This window comes from Pezoporus flaviventris, unplaced genomic scaffold, assembly GCF_033815535.1.
Source record: "Pezoporus flaviventris isolate CSIRO_AGI_PZ_B2104156 unplaced genomic scaffold, CSIRO_AGI_Pfla_v1 ptg000006l, whole genome shotgun sequence".
Taxonomy (NCBI): domain Eukaryota; kingdom Metazoa; phylum Chordata; class Aves; order Psittaciformes; family Psittacidae; genus Pezoporus; species Pezoporus flaviventris.
Window position 1 is genome coordinate 13,852,142 of NW_026892554.1, and position 17,293 is coordinate 13,869,434.

General features: G+C 36.2%; 1 protein-coding gene across 2 annotated transcripts in view; it reads left to right on the top strand.

Moving 5' to 3' along the window:
* UNC13C (unc-13 homolog C) overlaps nucleotides 1–9,671 on the top strand; it is a 146,195-nt gene extending 136,524 nt beyond the window's left edge. For both annotated transcript variants that reach the window (XM_061446985.1, XM_061446986.1), the window contains 3 exons: nucleotides 6,719–6,811; nucleotides 7,552–7,711; nucleotides 8,281–9,671. In XM_061446985.1, the coding sequence (XP_061302969.1) occupies nucleotides 6,719–6,811; nucleotides 7,552–7,711; nucleotides 8,281–8,566 (539 nt within the window). In that variant the 3' untranslated portion in view covers nucleotides 8,567–9,671. The remainder of the gene's footprint in view (nucleotides 1–6,718; nucleotides 6,812–7,551; nucleotides 7,712–8,280) is intronic.
* Nucleotides 9,672–17,293: the final 7,622 nt, after the last annotated feature.

Below are 17,293 nucleotides of genomic sequence, written 5' to 3' on the forward strand. Positions count from 1 at the left end.
CTCAGTTTACATGAAGAATAGGTCCCATAGCTCTATATGAACACTAAACAGCAGGGTTATTTATAGGAGTACTCCACACACAACCAGGGTTGTAGAGGCCATACCAGAATGCTTATCATAACTGCAGAAAACAAGTAATTCTATAGAGTACGTTGGCAGCCCTAGATACTTTCAGACCTGAAGGATGTTAATTACTAATCACAAATAACAGCAAAAAGCATGTCCTATCCCTTAAGGTTTCCTTTTGCAATTAATAAATTGTGATTCCATATTACAAAACACACGTACAAAATGCACACCACTTCTAGCATGGCATCTGTACATTCAAAAGGAATAGGTTTCTGTAGGCTAAAATACAGTATTATTTTGTGCAATTCAGAATTCAGATTCAAAACCATCCTGCTGAAAATGTCACATCATTTCTTATGCCTACTTATCAAAATTCAAAATTCCATTGCTTTACCAAAAGCAAAGAACATGCAAGATTATAATATTAGGTGTACTTTGAATCTGGACATCAGCAAAGCTGAAGCCGCTTTTTCTTGATCTAGAATTTTGGTATAGTGCATCAAAAAAAAAAAAACTGAAACACAAAAGCCTCTTCATTTAAAATATGCATACACATCAATGATGTGTTTCAGAAGAGGACATTCCGTGGTTTCAGTAAGAGGGCAAGAGTTCATGGTTACACTCTCAGCAAAGATTCCTTCTATTTTCAAAAAGAAGCTATTTCTTAGTATTTTTCTTCTTGATGTAGGACAGTGTTTTCTACTTCCACAGTACATAAAGGAACTGGTTTTGTGTAGATAATGAGCATTATATTCAGAGTTGAAGGTTTCTTCATTCTAGAAACTGCAAATTTTTGCAGAATAGTAATCTTTGACAGATGTGTTTTAAATGTAGTGTGCATTTCTAAAAATGGCCTGTCTGCCACTTACTCCCTTTGGGAAGGAACGCAGTTTTCTGCTTTAGAAAGACTTACCCTGCTCCCAGAGAGGAGAACCAGAAACGTTATATTTGGACAGTTAAGCTGGAAATAGTTTGGGTTTAGTTCTGAATACAGCATGTTACAGTATAAAAAAGCATGAAACATTAGTTTTGCATTTGCAGCTTGCCACAAAATTAAGAAGCCCAAGGAATGACTTCCCAGGCAGTTTCCATATTAGCCTGAGGATCTCTGTTAATGATTCATACTTTACAACTGAAAAAATTGCTATAGAACTTTAATATATAAGGAATAGATTGTCTGCTCTCCCTCTCAGAAAAGATTAACAATATGGATTTAGGCAGATATTATTAATTAATAATTAATTTTGCTTTTCCTTATGCATACTTTCATTGTAGCTTCAGGACAAAAAATCACCCAGGTTATAGTCACAAGTAGAGATCTTTTATAAATCTTGAACCACAACCATGAATTTCCTGATTTTCATCATGATTTCAGCCTGAGGTTTGTATTCATTCCTGTGCACACATTAGGCATGCCTATATTTGCACACTATCAGAAATTAGCCACTGGGAATGAAAGGTAAGGAAAAGTGACTCACAGCTTTTCAGCATCCTTTAATGTCTCATTTAAAAGAGATAAAAATCTAGTTTGGTACAATATCCAGCATCACAACTGTAATTGTCATTAGCATTTAGTTAAAATGCTCCTATTTACAAGTAAAAATTTTCTCTGAAGTATAATTAGGTTTAAATCTGCCCTCATACTCATTCAGGTATCCAGTCCATTATCAATAGACAGTTGGATGTAGTTGCACTCAAAGCAACGGAAAGATTGCTCTAAATCTAAGGAAAATAACATATTGAATAATAACTATTTAGCCTGGAAGTCACCTTTCAATTGAATTAAGTTATACCCTCACCTTTTAGACTACTTAATTTAAAAGATAACAAAATTAAAAGGAGATTTATAGCTGTGGTTTATCTTAATAACTAATTTAAAGTTATTAAAGTCTTAAATCTTCAGTAATTTTATAAACGATAGCCTGTGTTTGAATGCTTACATTTTGTTACCATCACCAGTAATCAGTTTTAGCAAGTTACATAAAAAAACAGCGCCTCGAACACTGCAGTGCCCTGAATTTACTTTCATTTATTACCCCTAATTTGTCCAAAGTACATGCCACTGTTGCATCTAAAATAGCTACTTATTGGAAATAGAGAAATTCTTTTTCATATACATTTACAGCAGCTTAGTTCTTTTATAAACCTCATTAGAGAATGTTGCTGTTATTGTAAGGTACACGACAGAGCATTCCATAGTGGCAGGACTGCAATATATGTTTTTAGCTTGACTTTGAAGAGTTTGTATAACTTACACAGAAAAATTGATACTCGTCTAGCAACTTAGCTTGTACCACAATCCCTACCTGTGTGTTCAAATGGCTGCAGAAAGCACAGTTATTTCAAATCAGCTGTTTTTTTATCTGATTTCTTCATTCTTACTCTGGACAATTGAAAGGTGAAAGAGGAAGAAGCATCTGAAAGCAAGAAAATAAGCAGAATTTAAAATATTTATCTAATGAGAACGAGTAACTGTAATAGAATGTCCATATTTTCCGTGTGAAGCCACCCACATAGGGAAGAAAATTACTTGTTCAACTTAGAAAACAGCAAACATGCTGCAGTTTAGGGCAAGCAGATAACAGAGTACAGAAAACAACAATCATTTAGCAGCTCTTTTATGTGAAAAAATTAAGGGAGATGCTCCCATTGAGTCATGAGATTAAGACTGGACCCTCTTGCTTTCTAAACTCCCAAAGGAGCTTGCGTGTGGCTGCATCTAGTCTTAGTCTGAGACTTTGACAATGATTTTTGTCTAAAGGGTTACAAGCATACCAGTTCAGCACAGAGGGAATTTTTACACACCCTTCATCTAATAGCAGTTTGTAGGTTTAAGGTGGATCTTACAGAGTGAACAGAAGTTTGCACAATTGCTATAACAATCTCTACACACATACATAAGGAAATACATAGAAAGGTACATGTTAAAAATTCCCCACAAGATCAGTGAAAGAGATCACACCTCGTATGTCAGCGTTTCTCAGCAGGTGAGGATCAAGTCCTGAAGAGTGGCAGACTTCAGCCCAGGTTCTGTCTTTTGGTGACAGTCCCAGTGGTCCCACGATTATCACAACCTTGAGTGTCTGCAAGCTCTGAGGGTGTTGCACTCAGAGGGAGACGCTAAGCAACACACACTGGCTCAGGAGAGCTCCAAGGGCCTCACTTTGGACCACTATTTATAGGGTATAACGGATGCAAAAGTTGAATATAATTGTGTGAATTAAAAAAAGTAAATTTAAGTAAAGGATTTCTGACAATATATCTGTATGTATTTAATGGATTCTGACATTTGGTCCTTTCAAAGCTTATTGCTTCGTAATAACTGCAGACACTATAAAAGTCTTTGAAATACAAACAGGAGTTCCGTTTTCAAACTTCTGAGAACATATACTGATCTCTTCTGGCCACTGTTTAGACTGCTTCACAGATACCAGCTTCCAGAAATTGAACATATTCTCGGAGATATGCAAGTTCTCACATTAGGAGGGGGATATCGTACATTTCCGATTTCTCTTTTAACCTGAGCTGGAAAAGATAATGAATCTAGTTCCACAGCAAGCAGCCAGCTGCTGGTTTTGGTGACAAAGTCTAACCCTTATTTTTCTACTGAATTTTGCCTGAATTTCTTAAAAGTTCTAGCTTTGACTATGCCCCCTTATCTCACATCTTTATTCTCTCTAATGCACATGCTCTGACAACCATACACTTAAGGGTCAACAGATCTATAAACTGGACAGAAAGTAGGGCAGGGGAAGTTGACTTTGCTAACTGCAGAGATTTATTTTTTTGAATTAATCAAGTCCTGTGAACTTTGCAAAACCAATGCAAATTGGTGGAAAGACTCACACAGTGGAAAAGTGAGAACACCTGCATATTGTCCTCAGGTATTTTGCAAAAAAAAGCGAGTCCTCCTTACTTTTACATTATGACTGTATAGAAATGTCCCTGCAAGCACCACTAAATTGGAATGGACACTGCACAGACCACAAACACCTCCCCAGTCAGTTCTTATGAAATTCAATGGAATGAAATGAAAAATTGAACAAAAAAAGGAGGGAAGAGGAAGAAAACAAAGAAAAGAAGAATCAAATAGAAAACAATAGACTACAATAGAAAATAACAGAACACAATAGAAAAGACTAAAAAAAGTATATGACAGAAAATAATACAATATAAGACACTAAAATACAAGAGAAAATACTAGAAAATAGTGTAGCAAACACTAGAATACAATAGCAAATAATAAAACCAATATCAAATAGAAAAGACTAGAAGAGTAGAGCAAAGACTAGCATATAATACATACAATAGAAAGTAGAAAACACTAGAAAATAGTATAGCAAATAATTGAATGCAATAGCAAACAACTAAATACAACAGAATACAATAGCATACAATAGGATGCAACAGAATGCAACAGAATGCAATAGACAATAGAAAATTCTAGAAAATAGCAAACAATACAACTGAATACAATAGAAAATACTAGAAAATTATATAGCAAATAATAGAATACAATAGAATAAAACAAAATAGAAAAGAAACAAAGAGTCTGGCAAACAGAATAGAATGCAACGGCAACCAATAGAGTAGAATGAAATGGCAACCAATAGAGTAGAATGCAACGGCATGCAGTAGACAATAGAAAATACTAGAAAAATAGTATAGGAAAGAATAGGAAGTAAAATTCAATAGAAAGACTACAACACCACAATTCAATAGAAAGACTACAACACCACAATTCAATAGAAAGACTACAACACCACAATTCAATAGAAAGACTACAACACCACAATTCAATAGAAAGACTACAACACCACAATTCAATAGAAAGACTACAACACCACAATTCAATAGAAAGACTACAACACCACAATTCAATAGAGAGACTACAACACCACAATTCAATAGAATACAACAGAAAATAGAAAAGCCTAGAAAATAGTATAGCAAGCAATAGCAAAGAAGGGAACACAAAGGAAAATAGTATAGCCAAGAACAGAATACAACAGCAAAGAATAGCAAACAACAGAATACAATAGAAAATACTTGAAAATAGTATAGCAAATAAGAGCAAGGAATAGCAAACAAGAGAATACAATAAAATTAAAGGAATAGAAAAGAAATTAAAAAACAATAGTAGAATAGAAAAGAAGAATACCAAAAACACCAACAAAAAATGAAAAGAGTAGAAAGAGGTAGAATAGAATAGAAAAAATAAAAAGAAAATAATAGAATAGAAATTAAGAAATTAAAGAATAGAAAATACAATATTCTGATCTTTCATCCAATAACAGTTTCAGCTTTCAATTACAAGAATAGCTTCTTCTCTAGCTGAAGAACAGTAAAAACATTTCATTATTCTTCTCTTTTGCTATTAGGTGACTGCTGCATAAAAAGAATCCTTGTTTTGCAGGCAAGCCTGTACTATCTCTCTCTGACATACAATTTGCTACTGTCTTTTATTCTTTAGATTGTGAGAAACAGACCCTCAAATAAAGCCTCCTCCAGATTCAAGGATTTTACTTTAAACTACCAGCAGAGAGATATGATGAATATGAAAAGCTCTTAAAGCAGTTTCAGTAGAAAGAATTGCGATCATAAGATAGAAAATTAGATAAATTGATGTTCAGAACATGAAATAATATGTTAACCTAGGATTACACAAACATTTCAGAATGTACCACAGTCACAGAGCTGATAAAAGACAGTTTGTTTGGCTGACTGCAGGGACAGATTTTTTTCAGTACTAGGTATTTGTGTCTTTTTTTTAATATCAAATTATTGTTTTTTCAAGGCTGCTACCAAGTTTTGCCATTCTGAACAGTAAATAGGAGACATTTCTGTCCTCAGTACATTCAGTTTATCCTATGCACTCTGTTTCCCTGTGATTTAGATGTTGCAAATTCCTGCTTCTCCTGTTCAGCTTCGCCATTAAAGCTTTTTAATTAGAACAAAAGATTAATGACTTCAAGTTACAGTATGCTCAACTCAGACTTCATAGCCAAAGTTGGCTACACATAGAATCAAAAGCATCATTCATAAAAAGGTCCACTGCCAAAAAAAAATAAAAAACAACACACACACAAACCAAACTGTTCAGGTTGAATTCCATGTATTTTGTCACAATCTGAAAAGGTGAAATTTCACAATTCGAAGAACAAGAGTAATGTTCTAGAAGCCCCAGTCTCTACACTCTTTGATTTACTTTACATCATCAGAAAGCCAATGAAATAAATACATCCTATATGTCATATTAGAGTACTAGCCCAGATAAGCTGCCTTTTGAATTTTAGGTATCCAAAATCTCCAAACACATACTTGCAATAAGATGGGTTGTACATGCAAACACAGTTTGACAAAACCACCAATGTTTGCATTTCTAGATGCAGACACACCAAATGACAACAACAAAGTTTCAGGTTAAAGGTTTTTTTTATTTTCCTGAGGCACTTCATGTAGACATTTGCGATTGCCACGTACTTTTGTGGCAAAATCACTTACGAATCTGTAACTGATTCCCACTGAAATGTGAAATCTGTCAGAAGCTTCTGTTTCTGACAGAAAATACCACTCGCCTTCTTTCACTGTCTGTTCCTCTTGATGTATTAGAAAGCCAAGTGTGCTAACCTACTAATTACTATTTCAGGTCAAACCAATAATAATTCAGTGGGTGAGATATCTATACAGGTGGATATCTCTACACATCCTGGAACTGGTGAGCATAAAGTCACTGTAAAAGGTAAGTTTAAAATAGTTAAATTCAAAAAGAAAGCAGTAGCAAAGTCCAGAACTCCCAAGCACTATATCCTATTATCCTAAGTAAAACACACCAATAATGAAACAACAAATGTTAAGTGTTACAATACTTGTAAAGCCGTAAGTATGCTTCAGGTGATTAGGCTTATACTTTTTTCTTGCTCAACAACAGCAGAAGTTAAGCTTATCCAGGTAAACACTGTCCAAGCTTCTCTGCATAGACCGTTAAAATTTATTATACAAAGTTATGAAGTTACAAGTTCACAGTTGCTAAGTTGCGCTTCTGAATTGCTTGAATATAAGTTAATTTTCAAAAAGCTGTAGCAGAGCTGGGTGGTGAATGATTGCACCAAGATTTTTAAAGTTCCATTTTAACCACATGCCTTTATTCTGCACAACTGCAATTCCAGATGAAATCCAGTATTATTTAGATCAGCATAAGCTCATTTTTTTTAATTACAGTGACGGTAGCAGAAAAAAACCTTTTCATGTAAAGCATTTGTAAAATACATGTTAATATTTGCTACTGTTGTAACTGCAAATAGTCAGACATCTTATCTGGCAGAGAACAAGCAAAGCTTCTCTGAGGCTTGCCAGGTATTGATATCCTATAGGAAAGCTCTCCAGTCACCTTTCATTACCTATACAAAGTCATGCTGGATAAATAATTTGAGCTTTTCCAATGGAATTTTATTCAACTTCATTTCTTTTATTTCTTTATAGTTGTGGCAATTAATAATCTAAACTGGCAAACAACAGCTATGTTCCGACCATTTGTGGAAGTTTGCATATTGGGTCCTAACCTAAGTGACAAGAAAAGAAAACATGGAACCAAGACAAAGAGCAACACTTGGTCTCCAAAATACAACGAAACTTTCCAATTGTAAGTGGTTTTTATCTGTTAATTGCATTTTTTTTTTGCAAATTTTCTTAGAATTTCTTGTGGTGAAACCAGCAAGAACATAAAAGACATCTTAAGGCCATTAAATACAGAGTTCATAGATACAGACACAACTTCAAAATTATTTAGTAATTTGTACCTTTGTTTTATACGAACATGAGTTACAACCACTAAGTTTTTCAACTTACAGAAGGTGGTTAAAATGTACAATTCAATTTGATTCAAAGATGTGGTTATGATAGCTGTAGAACATTTTAGGTATGTTCTAGGGAAATCAACAGTGTTTATTTCAGATATTGAGGAAATAAAGAATGCTCTATTTCAGTTCAGGTCGGGGGAATAGAGAATGCATCATCAGTAGCATCTGCAAGGTTAACTGTTTAGAAGGTTTAAAACTAAATTATATTCTGTTGAAACAAAAAATGGAACTACAAAAGTTAAACTGCCACTATCAATCACTTCACTTCTTACAAGCTTTTTAGAGTAGGTTCATTTCTTAGGAGAATTAAACTGAACTCCTTGTTCTAAGCTCATATTTTTAATCCCTGCAGCATTCTGAGTAATGAAGATAAGCCAGGAGCCTACGAACTTCACCTCTCAGTGAAAGATTACTGCTTTGCTCGGGAAGATCGCATTATAGGAATGACAGTTATTCAGCTGCAAAACGTAGCAGAGAAAGGTAGCTGCGCATCTTGGTACCCTTTGTTGAGAAACATCTCTGTAGATGAAACTGGGCTAACAATTCTTAGAATACTTTCTCAGAGGACCAATGATGAAGTTGCTAAAGAATTTGTAAGACTTAAATCAGAAACAAGATCTCCTGAAGAAACAGCCTAAAATACCCAAGTAATGCAAGACTGTCGCCGCCAAGAGCATAGATACAATGCTGTTGTCAGAATAGTGCATGCATGAGCAATTCTGTGAGAATGTTTAACTATGTTTTCAGTGTTTGCCAGTACTCATGTACTATATTTACAAGATATATCAAAGAGCTGTATGTCTTTTGTACATATTTTGGTCTTTGGTAAAGTATTTGTTCCAATGAAGTGCCAAAACTAAGATTAAGGGTAAAACATTTCATCATATGTTTTTAAATGTTGATTTCACCTCATGACAATTCCTTTATTTTTTAAACATTTATTAATTAATAAATAATTAGCTTTTTTTAATTGATTAATAGGTTGTTAAACTACTGTGTTGCTTATTCTAAATTAAGTTACCTCCCTTACTATTATTTAAAATAGACGTACCTTTCTTCAGACCATCATTTTATGCAAGCCTCATTTTAAGTCTTACTGATAACTTTTTCTATCAATCAATCATTACTACAGATGCAGTTACTTATAGAAAGTGTTTGTAATTTTATAATTGCCAATATAAAGTAATGACTTTTGCATAAAAACTGAAAAAGGATGGAAATATTTTATGCTAATCTTTTTCCAACCTTTCATAAATATCACTGTGAAGAAATGCTGTTAAAGCAAGTTCTCAAGAAGCTGTGTTTATCAGAGTTTGTTACTGATGTTTGATATCTTGAGATAACTTTGTTCTTTAAAACTGCCAAGGTAATATCATATTTGTATTAAAAGAGTAAGTCAGTATCCGTAGAGAAAGACTGCTATACAGTACATGTGCTTTTAAAAAATCATTTTTTAAATGATTTGGTACTGTACAAGGGTTAGAAGTTTGGAATTTGTAATGCTGGTTTGTGGTTTGTTTCTAGAAATTGTTGTGAAAAGAAAAGATGCTGTTAGCATTTTCACTCAGAGTTAGTGATGTTGCTGTATATACTTAGCTGTAACATCAGGTACGTGCTTTTTTTTTTTTAGAAAGGTTAAACAGTTTGTACTTACGCAGCATTACTCTGTATTGCACTAAAGCAAACTCTGTGTCCTGTAAATATACTTAGTGAGAAATTGTAAAATAAAGTATGAAGAAACTGTTTTCTAGCTTTGTCATTCGATATGACTGTGTACCTGTCAGTATTATGTGCATGTGAAGGCCATGCGGTGGAGTTACAATAGAGCTTTATAGTGTATCAAAGAACTTCCAGTGTCTAGCATTTAGCTCTTTTGTAAGAGTAAGATTTGATGTCAGTGTCCTAAAAAGAAGTGTGATAAATGGGGTAGGTATATATACAATGTTTGTAATAATACAAATTCATATTTGCCATTGGCTTTGGTTAACACAGGTTGGAGTTTTCAGCTTTGCTTGGGGGGATCAGGGTTGGGGAGAGGGTAGGGAACAACAAAAAAAAACACAAGAGGAAGGGAGGACATATACCTACTATATTGAAGCCAGTCTTTCAAAAATAACAGTACGTGATTCCACATAGATAAACCAGCTTCTTTCTGGGGTATCCTTTTGGAAGATAGTAGCTGAGAAGTCTTTCAGCAGCCTCAGTACTCTTGCTTGAATAGTAAAAGTTAATTAGATTGGCCATAAGTATATTTAGACATTTAGAGAAGATCTGCACAGCCCTTAGAGAGTGATTTCACGGTGCTTCACTAGGATCATAGCAGGATGGATGGGACCCAAGTCATCTTATTATTGTATATCCTCCTGATAGTTTTGCATTGCAAAATACATTATGGCAGAGAGAGATTTTGATGGCTACATTTTTCTAACTCACTAACTTCAAAAAAGCATTTCTCCCTGTGAAAAGTTAAAATGTGAAGTCTCAGGGAGTTTAATACATAATTATAAGAAAAAGCAAATATTAGCAGACATTCTGAAATCTAAATCAGCTTACCTAGAATAATTTTATTTTGTCTGATCCCAAATTCAAATGCCATATCCATTCAGAACACAGCACTTGAACTGGACTTTAGCCTTTTCATATGGGACTCTGAACTCAAAAAATCTGCTGAAATACCAATGGAAACATCTGTGAGACAGACTGTCTCTTTTGGGGTGTTAAATTTGCATCAAAAGAATAAACACGGGCATTGGGCCATCACCAGGAGACTCAACAGGTCTCAGCAGCAAACTATGAAAATATTTTTCAAGTTATTTTCTCCCTGTTGGCTGTCATCTATAATCTTTTCTATGCAAGTAAATCCAGACGTCCCTAAGAGTTCAGTCTCCTCACGTCACGTATGTTCCATCACTGAAAAATCCCCCAAGACTTATTTTACTGGATTGCAAATTATTGTTAAAAGTTTGTCCACACCCTGGAAGAATCAAGAGATCCTTTATAAGGAATTCAAGAAATGCACGTCCATGTGCAATGACACCATCTGGCTTAGTGATCCCTCCGGCTATATTCCCCATACACATGTTTTAGCATACCCATAACTACTATTTTCTTTCTGCTTCTTCACAGGTATTTTGATTTAAAATGAGATCCTTTACACAAGCTTGTCTAATACAAGTATTCCATACTTAAAAGGAAAGTTAATTACAAGACGCTTTATAAGTTATTACATATGATTCCCCTATGAATTAAAGAACCAATTTACACAACTTATTCCCTTCAGTTAATAGAATTGTTGGCCACTATAAATCTCATGCTTAAAAGAGAAGGTGAATTGATTTATTTTACTATCGTTATTTCCAGAAGAGAACACACCAGAAGGCAGGAATCTGTTCTCAGTGAAGGTAATGGGAGATTTGTCCAGTGGCTGCACTTCAGTCATTTCATTCAAGCTTAGCAATTTAGCTTGAGTTACTGTAACCACTCAGGATATAGTTTTCTGGTTCAAAGGTTCAATGGAACTTTGAAAGTCATTAGAAGTTAAGACGGACTTAATCAGAAATATGTGTCAGAAGAAAGTTAAACTCCTAAGTGCTGGATTTGATTAGATAAACACCTCACACCTTGTAAGGGTTGTTTGCAGCACTAGTAGAGGTTTACATATGAGAAGGGAATTAAGGTGCAAATGCCTACCCTATAATCACAGAATAACTTTGACTGAAAGGGATCTCTGGAGACCATCTGGACCACCTCAGCATGGACAAATGAAAACAGGCTGTTACCACAGAAAACTGCAATACCAGATGTACCTTCCAGTTTTGCACCTTAAGATATATGCAATTAGAACAATAGACTAAGAGAAGTCTAAGAAATAGCTCTATCAAAGCTGTGACATACAGCAAACAGTACATATAAACAGTAGCCATAGCTACACAGCTAACTTGAAGTTGAGTGGGCCTCTAACAAAATTAGCATCATTTTCTTTTAATAGCGATACTGACAAAATGTGTACAGGGTCTCTGTATAAAGATCTTTCATTATGAAAACAAGACATAACAAAATTAGAATGTAGTTGAGTTTGTGGTTTTAATCATTACAGTTAACGCAAATCAAGAATATAATTATTGGTTTTGTTTTAATGTCTCCACTAATTCACAGCTGTCCAAAGGCAGCTGTAAATGGCACATCTAATATTTAACACTTACTACTTTATGGTAAGTAAGAGACTGCACAGCATTTGCTTGTGGAGACCTTTCATCCTTTCTGCATGCCCTTTGCCCTCTGCGGTTAAATGCATGCTGATTTGTAACCAGAAAGTTACTGCATTTATATGCTTAAAACAAAAACTTATGTCCAAGTTCTTTCAATTCCAAATTAAGAAAGAACTGTTATGTACCAAATGTGCACAAAAGAGAATAAAATCTGGATATTTTAAACTGTAGATTTTGGTAGATGATAATCCAGCATATTTAGAACAAGAAAAGCAGTATTTTCCCTGTGCAAGAGAAATCTGCATTGCACATTTGGACTCAACATTAACAAGTTTGTCAGCCATCTATGTACACTGTACATACAGTACAACCCATATGAAAAATTATCCTGCCAGTTAGTGTGGAAGACATGCTAACTAATGTCAAATAGGAAAGAGTACCTTCAACTCCAAGAGATTATCAACAGCATTAATTGAGAAGCTTATAGAATAGAATAAAATAAAACAATTTTTTCATTGTTTTCTCTATTTTACTATTTTTCATGGGCATTCTAATACTAGTGACCATAGAAATCAAATTTGTAGCAAGTACTGAAAAAAAGAGGAATAATTTACCGTTACTACATTAGTCTCAATTAAATAACCATTTCTTACAAATCCCTGAAAAACTATAGGGCTGAACAAAAACGTGGAAAATTCATAAATTAATTTCAGCTAGCAAACATAAAATTAATGTAAATGGATTCAGTGCTATTTGTAAAACACAGCTGGGCAAGTGTTGGAAAGAATTCCATTATTTACACATGCTTATTTTGATTGTATATTTGTACCGTTTCTGTTTGCCTTGAGGCATCACATTTAGGTGATTGACTTGTCCTATCAAAAATTCATAGAAATGAATTTTCAGGAAACAAAATCTGAATTGTTTTAGAAATTATAATCAGGAGATGGCAGACAAATGTTAGACTGTGACTAATGAGCAGAACTTGGATATTGTAAGAAGATGTCACTAGAGGTGTTTAATCAAATTAAAGCGTGTATCTGAAGAATATCCATTTCTCTTTTGTCTGCTACTCTCAGCAAATGCATACACACAGTACAGAGTATAAATCAATTCATGAATTATGAATATACAAAACCTAATTTGAGAACAAATTCAATCAAAAAGGAAATAAACAAAAATATCTTTTCAAAACAGATTCTATAGCTGAAAATGAGCTTACCTCAGCAAACTTAAAAGACTGCAACAATTAAAGCCGAAAGCCTTCCTCATGAATTTAGCTAATCACTGCAGAATATGAAATAACAAGTGAGCATACTGTAAACTTTGTAGTGAAAGGCATTAAAATGTCATCTATTAATTTTCAACTAAAACAATACAAGATGATCAGAAAAGTTAATCCAAGGAAGGAAGAGAAATCCACTGTTTAATATTTTCCTGTTGTTTATTTCTGCTACAGTACTGACAGTACAGTAGTGGACTACGGTACAGTCCAAGGATCCAATCTGCATTGACCTGGGGTCTCATGTAAGTTATCACCTATTTCTCTAGTTTTTCCAAACAGTATTAGAAGTTCTAGGCAAAGAGCATTCCCAGAAAGCACTGTGGGCCATAGAACCAGCTTACTGAGCCATCAGTTCACAGCTCTGGTCTGTAAATTGGATGTATACTGTTGTTTGTCTGCATAAAGAGTAGGTAAAGCATACTTATATTGGTAAGCTCAACTGATTTTATGGGAGATGTAACAGAGCACACTCAGGCAAAAAATCAGAGATCTGTTTTCACTTGCCCAGATATAGAAGAGCTTGCTGACAATAATTGCTCTTGGCTCAGTGCAGTTCCTCTGACAGTTACTGAGGCAGCTCTAGCTCCAATTCCTTTGAAGTCTAAGAGGCCCCACACATTTTGCTCAATAATGTTTACCCATTGAAGGCTGAAGTTTTTTGCATGGCAGTTAACTGCAATGTGAGTTAAGCCTCCAGGCCTGATGCCACGACACTAGGAAAACAAATGTCACTTACTAACTAGAAGAACCGAAAAAAAATGAAAAGGAATTGCATAAATACACATTGAGCAGTAGAACACTAATGGAAAACTACAGTGCAGTGAATACGCTCCCGTCTCCTAGACTTCTCTGAGAAGTACACAAACAATGCCTGCTAGATTTTACTTTACAACACATGGCAGTTGTTTGTAGAAACACTGTCTGTAAAAACCACACACAGTTTATATGCATAACACGGCAGTTGTGCATATAAGCTACTGCATACAAGTGAAACAGCTGCACTGTTATGTTTTAAAATTCTTAGTGACCAAAATGTTAACACTGGAAAGATACACAAAAAAAAAAGAAACAGAAATGCAAACCACCAGTCTGAAAGTGACACAGGATGGGTGCTTTGAATGAACTACTGTGATCATTGTTCTTGGGTAGAATAAGTTACCCTGGAAGGCAAGGATATAATTGCTAAGAGAGAGAAATCTCAGCGGGGGGGCAGGAAGACTGCATTACAGGTGGAGGGTGAAATAGCATGAGCAATGGGAGATAATTTTACAGAGCTAAGGAAGGGAAACATAATGAGTTTAACATAAACAGTGAAGTATCTTTTCACATAGCCACCTTCACAATATTTTTTCAACAGTATGGGGAGACACTGAGACAAAAAGATGGAGAGGAAAAAAAGAAAGGGATAGACATGGAAGAGAACTGCCAGACAGTTGGCCTCACAGCAGAACCAGAAAGCACTAGGTGCAACTTTCATATAACAGACACAAAAAGATAGATGTCTGTGTTTTTGTCACATGCTAGTCTAGTCCAAGAGTTACCTCTTTTGACTGTGATTTCAGTGGAGAAACAAGACAGAATTCAATCCCTGAAAGGGTCTCCCCCTCCTTTGTACTAAGTGGAATCTGAATACATGAGTTTGCATTTCACTACCCTCTATTTCAAAAAGATAAACATATTCCCAGCCAGGAGCCATCACAAGCAAGTTCAAGCTAAGGAGTCTGCAGACATGATTTTCCTGAATAGGTACCTGTCGTGGTTTAAGCCCAGCCAGCAACCAAGAACCATGCAGCTGCTCGCTCACTAACCCCTCCATCCTCCCCTCATTCCCAGCCATCCAGTGGTTGCTTTCACCATGGTAAGCAGATGGCGCTTGCCTTGGTGGGTTGGTGGGAGTGTGATATCATCAATCTGCCAGGCTTCCCCATGTTAGTACTTCAGCCATGGTCCTCCCTACCAAAGAGGCTTTAACTGCTTGGCTTGCTTAATGACGTTTCACAGTCATGAATAACCTGGGCTATAGTGTCCATTGTTAAGTCCACCCCTTGGTCACGAGCCCATCTGCATGTTCCATCTCTGCCCAGATGGCCTGAAGACATCATGGACTGGCCAGAGGGCAAAGTACTTTATCTCTATGCTGACTCATGGATGGTGGCAAATGCCCTGTGGGGGTGGTTGCAGCAATGGAAGCAGAGCAACTGGAAACACAGAGGTAAACCCATGTGGGCTGCTGCACTGTGGCAAGATATCACTGCCCGGGTGCAGAACCTGGTGGTGAAAGTACATGAAGCTATGCCATCCTACGACACACACATGAAGCAAATATGAAGAGCTGTATCCCTTGTGTGATGCAAATCTTGTCTGTGTAACTGGTGGTACTTACTCAACCAGCCTCTGGGGAAAATCTCTTGGCCCTCCTATATCATCTAACCCTAGACAAGACCCAAACCCGACTCTGCTTAACTTTTGAGATCAGAAGAAACGGTCATGAGTAAAACAAACTCTGTGTGTGCCAACATTGTGATCCCCATCACAATCAGCAGGCAAGTCTCTAGGGTACCTAAAGGCTGATTAAAAACCTTCAGAACTCTCAAATGATGCTGTAAATAGTCTGGTGGGGGGGCTGGGGATGTAAGAGAATGTCTCCTCCATAGGTTGACCACCTGAGGAGGGAAAAAAAGATGTGCAATTGCTAAACACTTCTATTATATACCTCCCAAAGTATAGTGGTGGTGACCACACTAAGAATGCAAGCCAGATCAGTTTCATAATCAAAGAGTCTATTGTATTACAAGTCATTACCATAAATTACAGTGAAATGAGAACCTCAGTCCAGGCCCCCCAGCCGATTAACACAGCAAATACTGGATGTAAGTAAAGTACAACCTGCTGAAACTCCGAGATCAAGAGCAACAACTTTGAGAGCAAATAAATCAGCATTGTGATGAGTGACTATTAATCCGAAACAATGAATGCTTATCACAAATACGATTAGACACACTCTGGTCAGATCTGTCGTTATCTCAATCTCACATTGGGCACCAAAAAAAACTGGGTTTAAGCCCAGCTGGCAACTCAGAACCACACAGCTGCTTGCTCACTCCCCCTCCTTCCTACCCCCACTCCCAGAGCGATAGGGAGGAGAATCAAAAGAATGTAACTCCCACGGGCTGAGATAAGAACAGTCCAGTAACTAAGGTATAACACAAACCACTGCTGCTGCCATCAATAATAATAATGATAAGGGAAATAACATGGGAAGAGAATACAACCGCTCACCATCTGCCAACAGATACCCAGCCCGACCTGAGCAGTGATCTATCCCTTCTGGGTAACTGCCCCCAGTTTATATACAGGGCATGACGTGCTGTGGCATGGAATACCTCTTTGGCTAGTTTGGGTCAGGTGTCCTGTCCCTGCTTCCTCCCAGCTCCCCCTCCACCCTGGCAGAGCACGAGACTCACAAAGTCCTTGGTCAGAGTAAACATTACTGAGCAACAACTAAAACCATCAGTGTTATCAGCACTGGTGCCAGGCTGAAAGTCAAAACCACAGCACTGCACCAGCTACTAAGGAGGAGAAAAATGACTGCTACTGCTGAACCCAGGACAGTATCCAATGCACAATAGCAGTAACTAGGTAGAATATTCTCTTGAAACAAAAGCAATTCACATCTAGCAATGCGTCAATATATCAACATGCGAATTAGTACCTAGGTGAAAATAGCAAATATATACACCTTTAAAATCCTATCCTCTTCTTATGTAATTTGTGAAAAACTCATGTGCCAGGCTGAGCTTTCTTGGCACAGTGACCACTATGAAATTAGGTCAAGTTCCTCACGCTTCCCTACTCAGCTTGACATTGGAGAC